At 54.4% G+C, this 17,939-nt stretch overlaps 1 protein-coding gene across 22 annotated transcripts in view; it reads left to right on the top strand.

Annotated features, from left to right (window-relative positions):
* Positions 1-17,939, top strand: part of LOC107307490 (eukaryotic translation initiation factor 3 subunit C-like) — a 186,435-nt gene that overhangs the window by 52,140 nt on the left and 116,356 nt on the right. For all 22 annotated transcript variants that reach the window (XR_014935227.1, XR_014935228.1, XM_085518252.1 and 19 more), the window contains 3 exons: positions 1,795-1,933; positions 6,683-6,786; positions 10,820-10,961. Coding sequence is in view for 20 of the 22 variants with exons in the window: in XM_085518252.1 (XP_085374378.1) it covers positions 1,795-1,933; positions 6,683-6,786; positions 10,820-10,961 (385 nt within the window). In the remaining 2 variants the exon portion in view is untranslated. The remainder of the gene's footprint in view (positions 1-1,794; positions 1,934-6,682; positions 6,787-10,819; positions 10,962-17,939) is intronic.

Raw genomic sequence — 17,939 nt, 5'->3', positions numbered from 1 at the left:
ACCCCATAACCACCCCATATCCCCCCATATGACTCTATATTCCCCCATATCCCCCCATATCAACCCTATTCAGCCCCATAACCACCCCATATGGGCCCCACATGTGCCCCATATCCCCCCATAACCACCCCATATCCTCCCATATGACCCCATAACCACCCCATATCCCCCCTATATGACACCATATCCCCCCATAACCACCCCATAACCACCCCATATCCCCCCCGTATCCCCCCATAACCACCCCATATCCCCTCATATCTGCCCCATATCCCCCCATATCCGCCCCATATCTGCCCTATATCCCCCTATATCCGCCCCATAACCACCCCATATCCCCCCATATCTGCCCTATACCCCCCCATATCCGCCCCATATCTGCCCTATATCCCCCTATATCCGCCCCATAACCACCCCATATCCCCCTATAGCCACCTCATATCCCCCCATATGACATCATAACCATCCCATATCCCCCCATATCCACCCCATATACCCCCATATCCACCCCATATCCCCCCATAACCACCCCATATCCCCCCATAACCATCCCATATCCCCCCATATCAACCCTATTCAGCCCCATAACCACTCCATATCACCCATATGACCCTATATCCCCCCATATCCCCCGATATCAACCCCATTCAGCCCCATAACCCCATATGGGCCCCACATGTGCCCCATATCCCCCCATAACCACCCCATATCCCCCCATATGACCCTATATCCCCCCATATCCCCCCATATCAACCCTATTCAGCCCCATAACCACCCCATATGGGCCCCACATGTGCCCCATATCCCCCATATCCCCCCATATGACCCCATAACCACCCCATATCCCCCCATATCTGCCCCATATACCCCATAACCACCCCATATCCTCCCATATGACCCCATAACCCCATATCCCCCCTATTCTGCCCCATAGCCCCCCCCTGTCCCCCCACAATCCCCCCATATACCCCATAACCTCTCCATATCCCCCCATATGACCCCATAACCACCCCATATCCACCCCATATCCCCCCATATCCACCCCATATGACCCCATAACCACCCCATATCCCCCCATAACCACCCCATGTGACCCCATATCTGCACTATATGACCCCATAATCACCCCATATCCCCCCATAACCAGCCCATATCCCCCCATATGCCCCATAACCCCCCATATCCCCCCTTATCCACCCCATATGACCCCATATCTGCCCTATATGACCCCATAATCCCCCTATATCACCCCATATCCCCCCATATCCCCCCATATCCCCCCCATATGACCCCATAACCACCCCATATGCCCCCATATCTGCCCCATATCCCCCCATATCCCTCCATATGACCCCATCTCCCCCCATAGCTGTTCCATATTAACCCTATTCAGCCCCATAACAACCCCATATTGGCCCCATATCCCCCCATATTCACCCCATATCCCCCCATATCTGCCCCATATCCCCCCATATCCACCCCATAACCCCATATCCCCCCCTTATCTACCCCATACTACCCCATAGCCACCCCATAACTACCCCATATCACCCCATATCCCCCCATAACCCCCCTATATGACCCCATATCCCCCCCATATCCCCCCCATATCCCCCCATAATCCCCCCATATGACCCCATATCCCCCCATATCCCCCTATATCCCCTCATATCCCCCCATAACCACCCCATATGACCCCATATCCCCCCATATCCCCCCATAACTGCCCCATATCCCCCCATATCCCCCCATATCAACCCTATTCAGCCCCATAACCCCATATCTGCCCCATAGGGAGGAGGAGAAGCGAGGTGGGGAGAGACGTCGGGAGGAGAGGAGGAAAAAACCCCACAGACGGAGCCAGCGACTGGAGGAGGAGGAGGAGGAGGAAGGAGAGTGGGAGAGGGTCCGGGGGGGCGCCCCCATCATCAAGGTATGGGGTGGTTATGGGGTCATATGGGGGGATATGGGGGGATATGGGGTCATATAGGGGGGATATGGGGTCATATGGGGTGGTTATGGGGGGATAAGGGGGGAATATGGGGTGGTTATGGGGTCATATAGGGGGATATGGGGTCATATAGGGGGGATATGGGGGATATGGGATCATATAGGGTGGTTATAGGGGGATATGGGGTGGTTAAGGGGGGTTATGGGGTGGTTTGGGGGTCATATAGGGTGCTTATGGGGGGATATGGGGGGGTTATAGGGGGATATGGGGTGGTTATGGGGTTATGGGGGGATATGGGGTGGAGGAGGAGGAAGGAGAGTGGGAGAGGGTCCGGGGGGGGGCCCCCATCATCAAGGTATGGGGTATATGGGGTCATATAGGGTTGTATGGGAGGATATGGGGTGGTTAAGGGGGGATAGGGTGGGATATGGAGTCATATGGGGGGGATAGGGGGTGGTTATGGGGGGATATGGGGGAATATGGGGGGATATGGTGCCATATAGGGTCATATAAGGGGGATATGGGGTGGTTATGGGGGGATATGGGGTCATATAGGGGGGATATGGGGTGGTTATGGGGGGATATGGGGTCATATGGGGTGGTTATGGGGGGATAAGGGGGGGATATGGGGGGATATGGGGTCATATGGGGGGATATGGGGTGGATATGGGGGGATATGGGGTGGTTATGGGGGGATATGGGGTGGTTATGGGGTCATATGGGGGGGATATGGGGGGATATGGGGTGGTTATGGGGGGATATGGGGTGGTTATGGGGGGATATGGGGTGGTTATGGGGGGATATGGGGTCATATGGGGGGGATATGGGGCAGTTATGGGGTCATATGGGGTGGTTATGGGGTCATATAGGGGGGATATGGGGGATATGGGATCATATAGGGTGGTTATAGGGGGATATGGGGTGGTTAAGGGGGGTTATGGGGTGGTTTTGGGGTCATATAGGGTGCTTATGGGGGGGTTATAGGGGGATATGGGGTGGTTATGGGGGGATAGGGTGGGATATGGAGTCATATGGGGGGATAGGGGGTGGTTATGGGGGGATATGGGGTCATATAGGGTCATATAAGGGGGATATGGGGTGGTTATGGGGGGATATGGGGTCATATAGGGGGGATATGGGGTGGTTATGGGGGGATATGGGGTGGTTATGGGGTCATATGGGGTGGTTATGGGGTCATATAGGGGGATATGGGGTCATATAGGGGGGATATGGGGGGATATGGGGTGGTTATGGGGTCATATGGGGGGGTATTGGGGGGTTATGGGGGGATATGGGAGGGAAATGGGGGGATATGGGGGATATGGGGTGGTTATGGGGTCATATGGGGGGGATATGGGGGGATATGGGGTGGTTATGGGGGGATAGGGTGGGATATGGAGTCATATGGGGGGGATATGGGGTGGTTATGGGGAGGATATGGGGTCTATAGGGGGGATATGGGGTGGTTATGGGGGGATATGGGGTCATATAGGGGGGATATGGGGTGGTTATGGGGGGATATTGGGTCATATGGGGTGGTTATGGGGTGATTGTGGGGTGATATGGGGGGATATGGGGTGGAGGAGGAGGAGGAAGGAGAGTGGGAGAGGGTCCGGGGGGGGGCCCCCATCATCAAGGTATGGGGGATATAGGGGGATATATAGGGAATATATGGGGTTATATGGGGGATATATGGGATATATGGGGGGATATGGGGTGGTTATGGGAGGATATGGGGTGGTTATGGGGGGATATGGGGTGGTTATGGGGGGATATGGGGTCATATTGGGGGGATATGGGGTCATATAGGGTCATATAAGGGGGATATGGGGTGGTTATGGGGGGATATGGGGTCATATAGGGGGGATATGGGGTGGTTATGGGGGGATATGGGGTGGTTATGGGGTCATATGGGGTTGTTATGGGGTCATATAGGGGGATATGGGGTCATATAGGGGGGATATGGGAGGATATGGGGTGGTTATGGGGTCATATGGGGGGGATATGGGGGGATATGGGGTGGTTATGGGATCATATAGGGGGCATATGGGCTGGTTATGGGGAGATTTGGGGAGATATGGGGGATATGGGGTGATGTAGGGGGGATATGGAGTGGTTATGGGGGGATATGGGGTAGCTATGGGGTAGTATGGGGTAGATAACGGGGGTTATGGGGTGATTATGGGGGGGTTTGGGGGCTTATGGGGTCATATAGGGGGGATATGGGGTGGTTATGGGGTGGTTATGGGGGGATATGAGGGTTATGGGGTGGTTATGGGGGGATATGTAGGGATATGGGGCAGCTATGGGGCACAGTGGGGGGATATGGGGTGGTTATGGGGGGATATGGGGTCATAAAGGGGGGATATTGGGTCATATGGGGTGGTTATGGGGTGGTTATGGGGGGATATATAGGGAATATATGGGGTTATATGGGGGATATATGGGATATATGGGGGGATATGGGGTGGTTATGGGGGGATATGGGGTGGATATGGGGGGATATGGGGTGGTTATGGGGTCATATGGGGTGGTTATGGGGTGGTTATGGGGGGATATGGGGGGACATGGGGTGGTTATGGGGTGGATATGGGGTGGTTATGGGGGGAAATGGGGGGATATGGGGTGGTTATGGGGGATATGGGGTGTTATGGGGTGATATAGGGGGTATATGGGGTGGTTATGGGGGATATGGGGTGTTATGGGGTGATATAGGGGGGATATGGGGTGGTTATGGGGGATATGGGGTGTTATGGGGTGATATAGGGGGGATATGGGGTGGTTATGGGGGTGTATGGGGGGTTATGGGGGTATATGGGGTGGTTATGGGGGGATATGAGGGGATATGGGTTCCTATGGGTCTCAATGGATCTCAATGGAGCCCTATGGGGTCTCTATGGGGCAGCTATGGGGTCTCTATGGAACCCTATGGGGTCTCTATGGGTTCCCTATGGGTTCCCTATGGATCCCAATAGAACTCAGTGGGTCTCAATGGAACTCTATGGGGTCTCTATGGGGCAGCTATGGGGTCTCTATGGGGTCCCTATGGGTCTCAGTGGATCCCAATAGAACTCAATGGATCTCAGTGGGTTCCTATGGGTTTCAATGGAACTCAATGGCTCCCTATGGGGTCTCTATGGGTTCCCTATAGGGCAGCTATGGGGTCTCTATGGGTTCCCTATGGGGCAGCTATGGGGTCTCTGTGGGGTCCCTATGGGTCTCAATGGAACTCAGTGGAACCCTATGGTGTCTCTATGGGGCAGCTATGGGGTCTCTATGGGGTCTCTGTGGGGTTTCTATGGGTCTCAATGGATCTCAATGGCTCCCTATGGGGTCCCTATGGGGCAGCTACGGGGTCTCTATGGGTTCCCTATGGGTCTCAGTGGATCCCAATAGAACTCAATGGCTCCCTATGGGGTCCCTATGGGTCTCAATGGATCTCAATGGCTCTCTATGGGGTCCCTATGGGGTCCCTATGGGGTCCCTATGGGGTCTCTATGGGGCAGCTATGGGGCAGCTATGGGTGTCTATGGGGCAGCTATGGGGTCTCTAAGGGATCTCAATGGAACCCTATGGGTCTCAATGGACCTCAATGGCTTTTTATGGCTCCCTATAGGGCAGCTATGGGGTCCCTATGGGGTCTCTATGGGGTCGCTATGGGGCAGCCCCATAGCCGTGCTGTTCCCCTATAGGAGAAGCCCAAGATGTTCGCTAAGGGCACCGAGATCAGCCACCTCAATGGAACCCTATGGGGTCTCTATGGGGTCCCTATGGGTTCCCTATGGGGTCGCTATGGGGTCTCTATGGGGCAGCCCCATAGCCGTGCTGTTCCCCTATAGGAGAAGCCCAAGATGTTCGCTAAGGGCACCGAGATCAGCCACCTCAATGGAACCCTATGGGGTCTCTATGGGGTCCCTATGGGGTCCCTATGGGGTCGCTATGGGTCCCTATGGGTTCCCTATGGGGCAGCTATGGGGTCTCTATGGGGTCCCTATGGGTCTCAATGGATCCCAATAGAACTCAATGGGTCTCAATGGGTTCCTATGGGTCTCAATGGATCTCAATGGCTCCCTATGGGGTCTCTATGGGTTCCCTATAGGGCAGCTATGGGGTCTCTATGGGTTCCCTAGGGGGTCTCTATGGGGCAGCTATGGGGTCTCTAAGGGGTCCCTATGGGGTGTCTAAGGGGTCCCTATGGGTCTCAATGGATCCCAATAGAACTCAATGGATCTCAATGGAACTCAATGGCTCCCTATGGGGTCCCTATGGGGCAGCTATGGGGTCCCTATGGGGTCGCTATGGGGCAGCCCCATAGCCGTGCTGTTCCCCTATAGGAGAAGCCCAAGATGTTCGCTAAGGGCACCGAGATCAGCCACCTCAATGGAACCCTATGGGGTCTCTATGGGGTCTCTATGGGTCTCAATGGATCCCAATAGAACTCAATGGATCTCAATGGATCTCAATGACTCCCTATGGGGTCTCTATGGGGTCCCTATGGGGTCTCTATGGGGTCCCTATGGGTTCCCTATGGGGTCCCAATGGGGTCTCTATGGGGTCTCTATGGGGTCCCTATAGGTCTCAGTGGATCTCAATGGAACTCAGTGGATCTCAGTGGGTTCCTATGGGTCTCAATGGAACTCAATGGGTCCCTATGGGGTCTCTATGGGGTCTCTATGGGGTCTCTATGGGGTCGCTATGGGGCAGCCCCATAGCCGTGCTGTTCCCCTATAGGAGAAGCCCAAGATGTTCGCTAAGGGCACCGAGATCAGCCACGCCGTCGTGGTCAAGAAACTCAACGAGATCCTACAGGCCAGGGGCAAAAAGGGGACGGACAGGTAACGGGGTGACCCATAGATGTGGGGCTGGGTTATAGGGCTGGGATATGGGGCTGGGTTATAGGGCTGGGTTATAGGGCTGGGCTATGGGGCAAAAAGGGGACGGACAGGTAACGGGGGGACCCATAGATGTGGGGCTGGGATGGGAGGGTTGGGTTATGGGGCTGGGTTATAGGGATGGGTTATAGGGCTGGGTTATGGGGCTGGGTTATAGGGCTGGGCTATAGGGCTGGGTTATAGGGCTGGGATATGGGGCTGGGATATGGGGCTGGGATATGGGGCTGGGATATGGGGCTGGGTTATGGGGCTGGGTTATGGGGCTGGGATATGGGGCTGGGATATGGGGCTGGGTTATAGGGCTGGGTTATAGGGCTGGGATATGGGGCTGGGCTATGGGGCAAAAAGGGGACAGACAGGTAATGGGGTCACACACACCTTATAGGGTTACTGGGCTATGGGGCTGGGATATAGGGCTGGGCTATGGGGCTGGGTTATAGGGCTGGGATATGGGGCTGGTATGGGTTATGGGGCTGGGTTATAGGGCTGGTATGGGTTATGGGGCTGGGTTATAGGGCTGGGCTATGGGGCAAGAAGGGATCAGACAGGTAATGGGGTGACCCACATGTTATAGGGTTAGTGGGATATCGGGGCTGGGATGGGCTATGGGGCTGGGCTATGGGGCTGGGATGGGTTATAGGGCTGGGTTATAGGGCTGGGTTATAGGGCTGGGCTATGGGGCAAAAAGGGGACGGACAGGTAATGGGGTGACCCATAGATGTGGGGCTGGGTTATGGGGCTGGGATATGGGGCTGGGTTATAGGGCTGGGTTATAGGGCTGGGTTATGGGGCTGGGTTATGGGGCAAAAAGGGGACGGACAGGTAACGGGGTGACCCATAGATGTGGGGCTGGGATATGGGGCTGGGTTATAGGGCTGGGTTATAGGGCTGGGTTATAGGGCTGGGTTATAGGGCTGGGCTATGGGGCAAAAAGGGGACGGACAGGTAACGGGGTGACCCATGGATGTGGGGCTGGGTTATAGGGCTGGGTTATAGGGCTGGGTTATAGGGCTGAGCTATATATGTGGGGCTGGGAGATGGGGCTGGGCTATGGGGCTGGGTTATAGGGCTGGGATGGGCTATGGGACTGGGCTATGGGGCTGGGTTATAGGGCTGGGCTGGGCTATGGGGCTGGGTTATAGGGCTGGGTTATGGGGCTGGGTTATAGGGCTGGGTTATAGGGCTGGGATATGGGGCTGGGTTATAGGGCTGGGTTATAGGGCAAAAAGGGGACGGACAGGTAATGGGGTGACCCATAGATGTGGGGCTGGGTTATAGGGCTGGGATATGGGGCTGGGTTATAGGGCTGGGTTATAGGGCTGGGTTATAGGGCTGGGATATGGGGCTGGGTTATAGGGCTGGGATATAGGGCTGGGTTATGGGGCTGGGATATGGGGCTGGGATGGGTTGTAGGGCTGGGATATGGGGCTGGGTTATAGGGCAAAAAGGGGACGGACAGGTAACGGGGTGACCCATAGATGTGGGGCTGGGCTATGGGGCTGGGTTATAGGGATGGGTTATAGGGCTGGGTTATGGGGCTGGGTTATAGGGATGGGTTATAGGGCTGGGTTATGGGGCTGGGTTATAGGGCTGGGATATGGGGCTGGGTTATAGGGCTGGGATGGGCTATGGGGCTGGGCTATGGGGCTGGGTTATAGGGATGGGATGGGAGGGTTGGGTTATAGGGCTGGGATATGGGGCTGGGATGGGTTATAGGGCTGGGTTATAGGGCTGGGCTATGGGGCAAAAAGGGGACAGACAGGTAATGGGGTGACCCATAGATGTGGGGCTGGGTTATAGGGCTGGGCTATGGGGCAAAAAGGGGACAGACAGGTAATGGGGTGACCCATAGATGTGGGGCTGGGTTATAGGGCTGGGCTGGGCTATGGGGCTGGGCTATGGGGCTGGGCTATGGGGCTGGGATATAGGGCTGGGTTATAGGGCTGGGTTATGGGGCTGGGATGGGTTATAGGGCTGGGCTATGGGGCTGGGATGGGCTATGGGGCTGGGATATAGGGCTGGGATGGGCTATGGGGCTGGGCTATGGGGCAAAAAGGGGACGGACAGGTAATGGGGTCACACACACCTTATAGGGTTACTGGGTTATAGGGCTGGGCTATGGGGCTGGGCTATGGGGCTGGGTTATGGGGCTGGGTTATAGGGCTGGGATATGGGGCTGGGATGGGTTATAGGGCTGGGATATGGGGCAGGGATGGGAGGCAGCGATGGGGGGCTGGCTGGGATATGAGGGGCTGACCCACATATGTGGGGCTGGGATGGGGGTGTGGGTTCTGCTATGGGGCTGCCCCACATCTATGGGGCTGACCCACACATCTATGGGTCTGACCCATAGATCTATGGGGCAGAGGGGTGCAGATGGAGCTACTTATGGGGCTGGGAGAGGAATTAAGCCTATGTATGGCCACATATGGGGTGTGTGGTTGATTCTATGGGGGTTGTGGGTGATTCTATGGGGCTGCCCCACATCTATGGGGCTGACCCATAGATCTATGGGGCAGGGACATGTATGGGGCTGGTAATGGCACTTTAGGCTGGGAATGGCCACATATGTGGTCTTCTGGGTATTTCTATGGGGGTTGTGGGTTCTGCTATGGGGCTGCCCCACATCTATGGGGCTGACCCACAGATCTATGGGGCAGGGACCTGTAGATGGCTGGCAATGGCACTTAGGCTGGGAATGGCCACATATGGGGGGTGGGAAGTGATTCTATGGGGGTTGTGGGCGATTCTATGGGGCTGCCCCACATCTATGGGGCTGACCCATAGATCTATGGGACAGGGCAGCCCAGATCGAGCTACTTATGGGGCTGGGAGAGGAATTAAGCCTATGAATGGCCACATATCGGGGGGGTGGGATCTGCTATGGGGCTGCCCCCCATCTATGGGGCTGAGCCACACATCTATGGGGCTGACCCATAGATCTATGGGGCAGGGACCTGTAGATGGCTGGTAATAGCCACATATGGGGGGTGTGGGTGATTCTATGGGGGTTGTGGGTGATTCTATGGGGGTTGTGGGTACTGCTATGGGGCTGACCCACACATCTATGGGGCTGAGCCATAGATCTATGGGGCAGGGCTGCCCACATTGAGCTACTTATGGGGCTGGGAGAGGAATTAAGCCAATGAATGGCCACATATGAGGTCTTCTGGGTTCTGCTATGGGGCTGCCCCCAATCTGTGGGGCTGACCCATAGATCTATGGGGCAGGGCGGCCCAGATCGAGCTGCTGCAGCTGCTGGTGGGGGTGGCCAAGGAACACGGGCTGGGAATGGCCACGTATGGGGGGTTGTGGGTTCTGCTATGGGGCTGCCCCACATCTATGGGGCTGACCCATAGATCTATGGGGCAGGGCAGCCCAGATCGAGCTACTTATGGGGTTGGTAATTGATCTTAGGCTGGGAATGGCCACATATGGGGGGTGGGGGTGATTCTATGGGGGTTGTGGGTTCTGCTATGGGGCTGCCCCCCATCTATGGGGCTGACCCATAGATCTATGGGGCAGGGCAGCCCGGATCGAGCTACTTATGGGGCTGGGAGAGGAATTAAGGCTGGGAATGGCCACATATGGGGTCTTCTGGGTGATTCTATGGGGGTTGTGGGTTCTGCTATGGGGCTGCCCCCCATCTATGGGGCTGACCCATAGATCTATGGGGCAGGGCGGCCCGGATCGAGCTACTTATGGGGCTGGGAGAGGAATTAAGCCTATGAATGGCTACATATGGGGTCTTCTGGGTGATTCTATGGGGGTTGTGGGTTCTGCTATGGGGCTGCCCCCCATCTATGGGGCTGACCCATAGATCTATGGGGCAGAGGGGTGCAGATGGAGCTCCTGGTGGGGATCTTAAGCTGGGAATAGCCACATATGGGTGTTGGTTGAGTCTATGGGGGGGTACATGTTCTGCTATGGGGCTGCCCCCCATCTATGGGGCTGACCCATAGAATCTATGGGGCAGGGCGGCCCAGATCGAGCTGCTGCAGCTGCTGGTGGGGGTGGCCAAGGAACACGGGCTGGGGGTCCCGCTGGAGGTGAAGATCAAGTTCAACATCATCGCGTCCCTGTACGACTATAACCCCAACCTGGCCACGTATATGAAGGTATGGGGGGATATGGGGCCATATGGGGGATATGGGGTGGTTATAGGGGGGTATGGGGTGGTTATGGGGGGATATGGGGGGATATGGGGTGGTTATGAGGGGGTATGGGGTGGTTATGGGGCTGAATAGGGTTAATATGGGGGGATATGGGGTGGTTATGGGGGGATATAGGGGGATATGGGGTGGTTATGGGGTCATATGGGGGGATATGGGGTCATATGGGGAGATATGGGGTGATATAGGGATGATATGGGGTGGATATGTGGGGGATACGGGGTGTATATGGCGTGATATGGGGTGGTTATGGGGGTTATGGGGTCATATGGGGGGATATAGGGGGATATGGGGTGGTTATGGGGTGGTTATGGGGGGATATGGGGTGGATATGGGGTCATATGGGGGTATATGGGGTGGTTATGGGGGATATGGGGTGGTTATGGGGTCATATGGGAAGGTTATGGGGTCCTATGGGGGGATAGGGGGTGGTTATGGGGTCATATGGGAAGGTTATGGGGTCCTATGGGGGGATAGGGGGTGGTTATGGGGTCATATGGGGTGCTTATGGGGTGATATAGGGGGATATGGGGTGGTTATGGGGGGCTATGGGGGGATATGGGGTGGTTATGGGTGGATATGGGGTCATATGGGGGGATATGGGGTGGTTATGGGGGGATATGGGGTGGTTATGGGGGGATATAGGGAATATGGGGGGATATGGAGTGGTTATGGGGTCATATGGGCGGATATGGGGGGGTATGGGGTGGTTATGGGGGGATATATGGCCATATGGGGTGGTTATGGGGTCAGATGGGGGGATATGGGGTGGTTATGGGGTGGTTATGGGGTCTCTATGTGTCCCTTTGTGTCCCTATGTCTCCCTATGGGTCCCTATGTGTCCCTATTGATCTCTATGTGTCCCTATGTCTCCCTATGGGGTCCCTATGGGTCCCTATGTGTCCCTATGTGTCCCTATGGGTCTCTATGGGTCCCTATGTGTCCCTATGAGTCCCTATGGGTCTCTATGGGGTCTCTATGGGTCTCTATGGGTCCCTCTGGGTCTCTGTGGGTCCCTATGTGTCCCTATGTATCTCTATGGGGTACCTATGTATCACTATGGGGTACCTATGTGTCCCTATGGGGTCTCTATGGGTCTCTATGGGTCTCTATGGGTCCCTATGTCTCCCTGTGTGTCCCTGTGGGGTCCCTATGTCTCCCTATGGGGTCCCTATGTCTCTCTATGGGTCTCTATGGGGTCCCTATGTATCCCTATGGGGTCTCTATGGCCCTCTATGGGGTCTCTATGGGTCTCTGTGGGGTCTTTATGGGTCCCTATGTGCTTCTATGGGGTCTCTATGGGTCCCTATGTGTCTCTATGGTTCTCTATAGGTCTCTATGTGTCCCTATGGGGTCTCTATAGTTCCCTATGGGTCCGTATGGGGTCCCTATGTGTCCCTATGGGTCCCTATGTATCCCTATGGGGTCTCTATGGGTCCCTAAGTGTCCCTATGGGATCCCTATGTGTCCCTATGGGGTCCCTATGTCCCCCTATGGGTCCCTATGTCTCTCTGTGGTTCCCTATGGGTCTCTATGGGTCCCTATGGGTCCCTATGGGGTCCCTATGTCTCTCTATGGGTCCCTATCTATCCCTATGGGTCCCAATGTGTCTCTATGGGTCTCTATGGGTCTCTATAGGTCCCTATCTATCCCTATGGGTCCCTAGGTGTCTCTATGGGTCTCTATGGGTCTCTATAGGTCCCTATGGGGTCCCTATGTCTCTCTATGGGGTCCCTATGGGTCCCTGTGTGTCCCTATGGATTCTCTATAGGTCTCAGTGGGTCCCTATGTCTCTCTATGGGGTCCCTATGTGTCCCTATGGGGTCCCTATGTCTCTCTATGGGGTCCCTATGGCTCTCTATGGGGTCCCTATGTGTCCCTATGGGGTCCCTATGTGTCCCTATGGGGTCCCTATGTGTCCCTATGGGGTCCCTATGGCTCTCTATGGGGTCCCTATGTCTCTCTATGGGGTCCCTATGTATCCCTATGGGTCCCTATGTCTCTCTATGGGGTCCCTATGTGTCCCTATGGGGTCCCTATGGGTCTCTATGGGGTCTCTATGTGTCTCTGTGTATCCCTGTGTATCTCTATGGGGTCTCTATGTGTCCCTATGTCTCTCTGTGTATCCATATGGGACCCTATGGGGTCTTTATGGGTCCCTATGTGTCCCTATATGTCCCTATGGGTTCTCTATGGGATCCCTATGTGTCTCTATGGGGTCCCTATGTCTCTCTATGGGTCCCTATGTCTCTCTATGGGTCCCTATGGGTCTCTATGGGTCTCTATGGGTCTCTATGTGTCTCTATGGGTCTCTATGTGTCTCTATGTGTCCCTATGTGTCCCTATGTGTTCCCTATATGGTTCCTATGTGACCCCATAGCCGGAGCTGTGGCAGAAGTGCCTGAGCTGCATCCAGGTGTCCCTATGGGTCTCTATGGGTCTCTATGGGTCCCTATGGGGTCCCTATGTGGTCCCTATGGCTCTCTATAGGTCTCTGTGTGTCCCTATGGGGTCTCTATGGGTCCCTATGGGGTCCCTATGGGTCCCTATGTGTCTCTATGGGTCCCTATGTGTCTCTATGGGTCTCTATGGGTCTCTATGGGTCTCTATGGGTTCCTATGGGTCTCTATGGCCCTCTATGGGTCCCTATCTGTCCCTATGTGTCCCTATGTGTCCCTATGTGTCCCTATGGGGTCTCTATGTGTCCCTATATGTCCCTATGGGTTCTCTATGGGATCCCTATGTGTCTCTATGGGTCTTAATGTGTCTCTATGTGTCCCTATGGGTCCCTATGGGGTCTCTATGGGTCCCTATGTGTCTCTATGTGTCTCTATGAGTCTCTATATGTCCCTATGGGTTCCCTATGGGTCCCTATGTCTCTCTATGGGTCCCTATCTATCCCTATGGGATCCCTATGTGTCCCTATGGGATCCCTATGTGTCCCTATGGGATCCCTATAACCCTATATGGTTCCTATGTGACCCCATAGCCGGAGCTGTGGCAGAAGTGCCTGAGCTGCATCCAGGTGTCCCTATGTGTTTCTATGGGGTCTCTATGGGTCCCTATGTGTGTCTATTGGTCTCTATGGGTCCCTATGTGTCCCTATGGGTTCTTTATAGGTCTCTATGGGTCCCTATCTGTCCCTATGTGTCCCTATGTCTTTCTATAGGTCTCTGTGTGTCCCTATGGGGTCCCTATGGGTCTCTATGGGTCCCTATGTGTCTCTATGGGTCCCTATGTGTCTCTATGGGTCCCTATGGGTCCCTATGGGTCTCTATGGGTCTCTATGGCCCTCTATGGGTCCCTATCTGTCCCTATGGGTCCCTATGTGTCCCTATGTATCCCTATGTATTTCTATGGCTCTCTATGTGTCCGTGTGTGTCCCTATGGGTCCCTATGTGTCCCTATGGGTCTCTATGGGTCTCTATAGGTCCCTATGGGGTCCCTGTGTCTCTCTATGGGGTCCCTATGTCTCCCTATGGGGTCTCAGTGTGTCCCTATGGGTCCCTATGGGGTCTCTATGTGTCTCTATGGGTCTCTATGTGTCTCTATGGGTCCCTATGGGTCTCTATGGGTCCCTATGTGTCTCTATGGGTCTCTATGGGTCCCTATGTGTCCCTATGGGTCTCTATGTGTCTCTATGGCTTACTATGGCTCTCTATAGGTCTCTATGTGTCCCTATGGGGTCTCTGTGGTTCCCTATGGGTCCCTATGGGGTTTCCTATGTATCCCTATGGGGTCCCTATGTGTTCCTATGACTCTCTGTGGCTCTCTATGGGTCCCTATGGGTCTCTATGGCCCTCTATAGGTCTCTATGTATCCCTATGGGGTCCCTATGTGTCTCTAAGGGTCTCTATGGGCCCTATGTGTCCCTATGGGTCCCTATGTCTCTCTATGGGGTTCCTATGTGTCCCTATGGGTCTCTATGGGTTCCCTATGTGTCTCTATGGGGCTGTATGGTTTCTATATGGTTCCTATGTGACCCCATAGCCAGAGCTGTGGCAGAAGTGCCTGAGCTGCATCCAGGTGTCCCTATGGGTCCCTATGGGGTCTCTATGGGTCCCTATGGGTCCCTATTGGTCTCTATGGGTCCCTATGTGTCCCTATGGGTTCTTTATAGGTCTCTATGGGTCCCTATCTGTCCCTATGTGTCCCTATGTCTTTCTATAGGTCTCTATGTGTCCCTATGGGGTCTCTATGGGTCCCTATGGGGTCCCTATGTCTCCCTATGGTGTCCCTATGTCGCTCTATGGGTCCCTATGTGTCCCTATGGGTTCTTTATAGGTCTCTATGGGTCCCTGTGTGTCCCTATGTGTCCCTATGTCTTTCTATAGGTCTCTATGTGTCCCTATGGGATCACTATGGGTCCCTATGGGGTCCCTATGTCTCTCTATGGGGTCCCTATGGGTCTCTATGGGTCCCTATGTGTCCCTATGGGGTCTCTATGGGTCCCTATGTATCCCTATGTGTCCCTATGGCTCTCTATGGGTTCCCTATGTGTCCCTATGGGATCCCTATAACCCTATATGGTTCCTATGTGACCCCATAGCCGGAGCTGTGGCAGAAGTGCCTGAGCTGCATCCAGGTGTCCCTATGGGTCCCTATGGGTCTCTATGGGTCCCTATGGGGTCTCTATGGGTCTCTATGTGTCCCTATGGGGTCCCTATGTGTCCCTATGGGTCTTAATATGTCCCTATGGGTCTCTATGTATCCCTATGGGTCCCTATGGGGTCTTTATGGGTCCCTATGTGTTTCTATGGGGTCTCTGGGTCCCTATGGGTCCCTATGGGGTCTCTATGAGTCCCTATGTATCCCTATGGGTCTCAGTGTGTCTCTATGGGTCTCTATGGGTCTCTGTGTGTCCCTATGTGTCCCTGTGAGTCCCTATGGCGTCTCTATGGGTCCCTATGTGTCCCTATGGGTCCCTATGTCTCTCTATGTGTCCCTATGGGATCCCTATGTGTCCCTATGGCTCTATGTGTCCCTATGGGATCCCTATAACCCTATATGGTTCCTATATGACCCCATAGCCGGAGCTGTGGCAGAAGTGCCTGAGCTGCATCCAGGTGTCCCTATGGGGTCTCTATGGTTCCCTTTGGGTCCCTATGGGGTCCCTATGTGGTCCCTATGGCTCTCTATAGGTCTCTGTGTGTCCCTATGGGGTCTCTATGGTTCCCTATGGGTCCCTATGTGTCCCTATGGGTCCCTATGTATCTCTATGTGTCTCTATGGGTCCCTATGTATCCCTATGGGTCCCTATGTATCCCTATGTATCCCTATGGGTCCCTATGTATCCCTATGTGTCCCTATGTGTCTCTATGGGTCTCTATGTATCCCTATGGGTCCCTATGTCTCTCTATGTGTCCCTATGGGGTCCCTATGTCTCTCTATGTGTCCCTATGGGGTCCCTATGGCTCTCTATCGGGTCTCTATGGGTCTCTGTGTATCCCTATGTATCTCTATGGGTCCCTATGTGTCCCTATGGGATCACTATGGGTCCCTATGGGGTCCCTATGTCTCTCTATGGTTCCCTATGTATCTCTATGTGTCCCTATGAGTCTCTATGGGTCCCTATGGGTCCCTATGGGTCCCTATGTCTCTCTATGGAGTCCCTATGTCTCTCTATGGGTCCCAATCAGTCCCTATGTGTCCCTATGTGTCTCTATGGGTCCCTATGTATCCCTATGGGTCCCTATGTCTCTCTATGTGTCCCTATGGGTCCCTATGGCTCTATGTGTCCCTATGGGATCCCTATAACCCTATATGGTTCCTATGTGACCCCATAGCCAGAGCTGTGGCAGAAGTGCCTGAGCTGCATCCAGGTGTCCCTATGTGTTTCTATGGGGTCTCTATGGGTCCCTATGTGTCCCTATTGGTCTCTATGGGTCCCTATGTGTCCCTATGGGTTCTTTATAGGTCTCTATGGGTCCCTATCTGTCCCTATGTGTCCCTATGTCTTTCTATAGGTCTCTATGTGTCCCTATGGGGTCTCTATGGGTTCCTATGGGGCCCCTATGTCTCCCTATGGTGTCCCTATGTCGCTCTATGGGTCCCTATGTGTCCCTATGTGTCCCTATGTCTTTCTATAGGTCTCTATGTGTCCCTATGTCTTTCTATAGGTCTCTATGTGTCCCTATGGGATCACTATGGGTCCCTATGGGGTCCCTATGTCTCTCTATGGGGTCCCTATGGGTCTCTATGGGTCCCTATGTGTCCCTATGTGTCTCTATGGGTCCCTATGTATCCCTATGGGTCCCTATGTCTCTCTATGTATCCCTATGGGGTCCCTATGGCTCTATGTGTCCCTATGGGATCCATATGTGTTCCCTATATGGTTCCTATGTGACCCCATAGCCGGAGCTGTGGCAGAAGTGCCTGAGCTGCATCCAGGTGTCCCTGTGTGTCCCTATAGGGTCTCTATGGGTCCCTATGGGTCTCTATGGGTCCCTATGGGTCTCTGTGGGTCTCTATGTGTCCCTATGTGTCCGTGTGTGTCCCTATGGGTCTCTATGGGGTCCCTATGTGTCCCTATGGGGTCCCTATGGGTCCCTATGGGGTCCCTATGTCTCTCTATGGGTCCCTATGTCTCTGTATGGGTCCATATGTGTCTCTATGGGGTCCCTATGTCTCTCTATGGGGTTCCTATGGCTCTCTATGTGTCCCTATGGGTTCCCTATATGGTTCCTATGTGACCCCATAGCCGGAGCTGTGGCAGAAGTGCCTGAGCTGCATCCAGGTGTCCCTATGGGTCCCTATGGGGTCTCTGTATCCCTATGGGTCCCTATGGGGTTCCTATGGGTCCCTGTGGGGTCCCTATGTGTCTCTATGGGTCCCTATGGGGTCTCTGTGAGTCCCTATGGGTCCCTATGGGGTCTCTATGGGTCTCTATGTGTCCCTATGGGGTCCCTATGTGTCCCTATGGGT

The sequence above is a fragment of the Coturnix japonica genome, chromosome 17 (genome assembly GCF_054131305.1).
Source record: "Coturnix japonica strain WE chromosome 17, WE-NBRP24, whole genome shotgun sequence".
In the NCBI taxonomy this organism is placed as follows: domain Eukaryota; kingdom Metazoa; phylum Chordata; class Aves; order Galliformes; family Phasianidae; genus Coturnix; species Coturnix japonica.
This window is presented reverse-complemented; position numbering and strand designations above follow the sequence as displayed.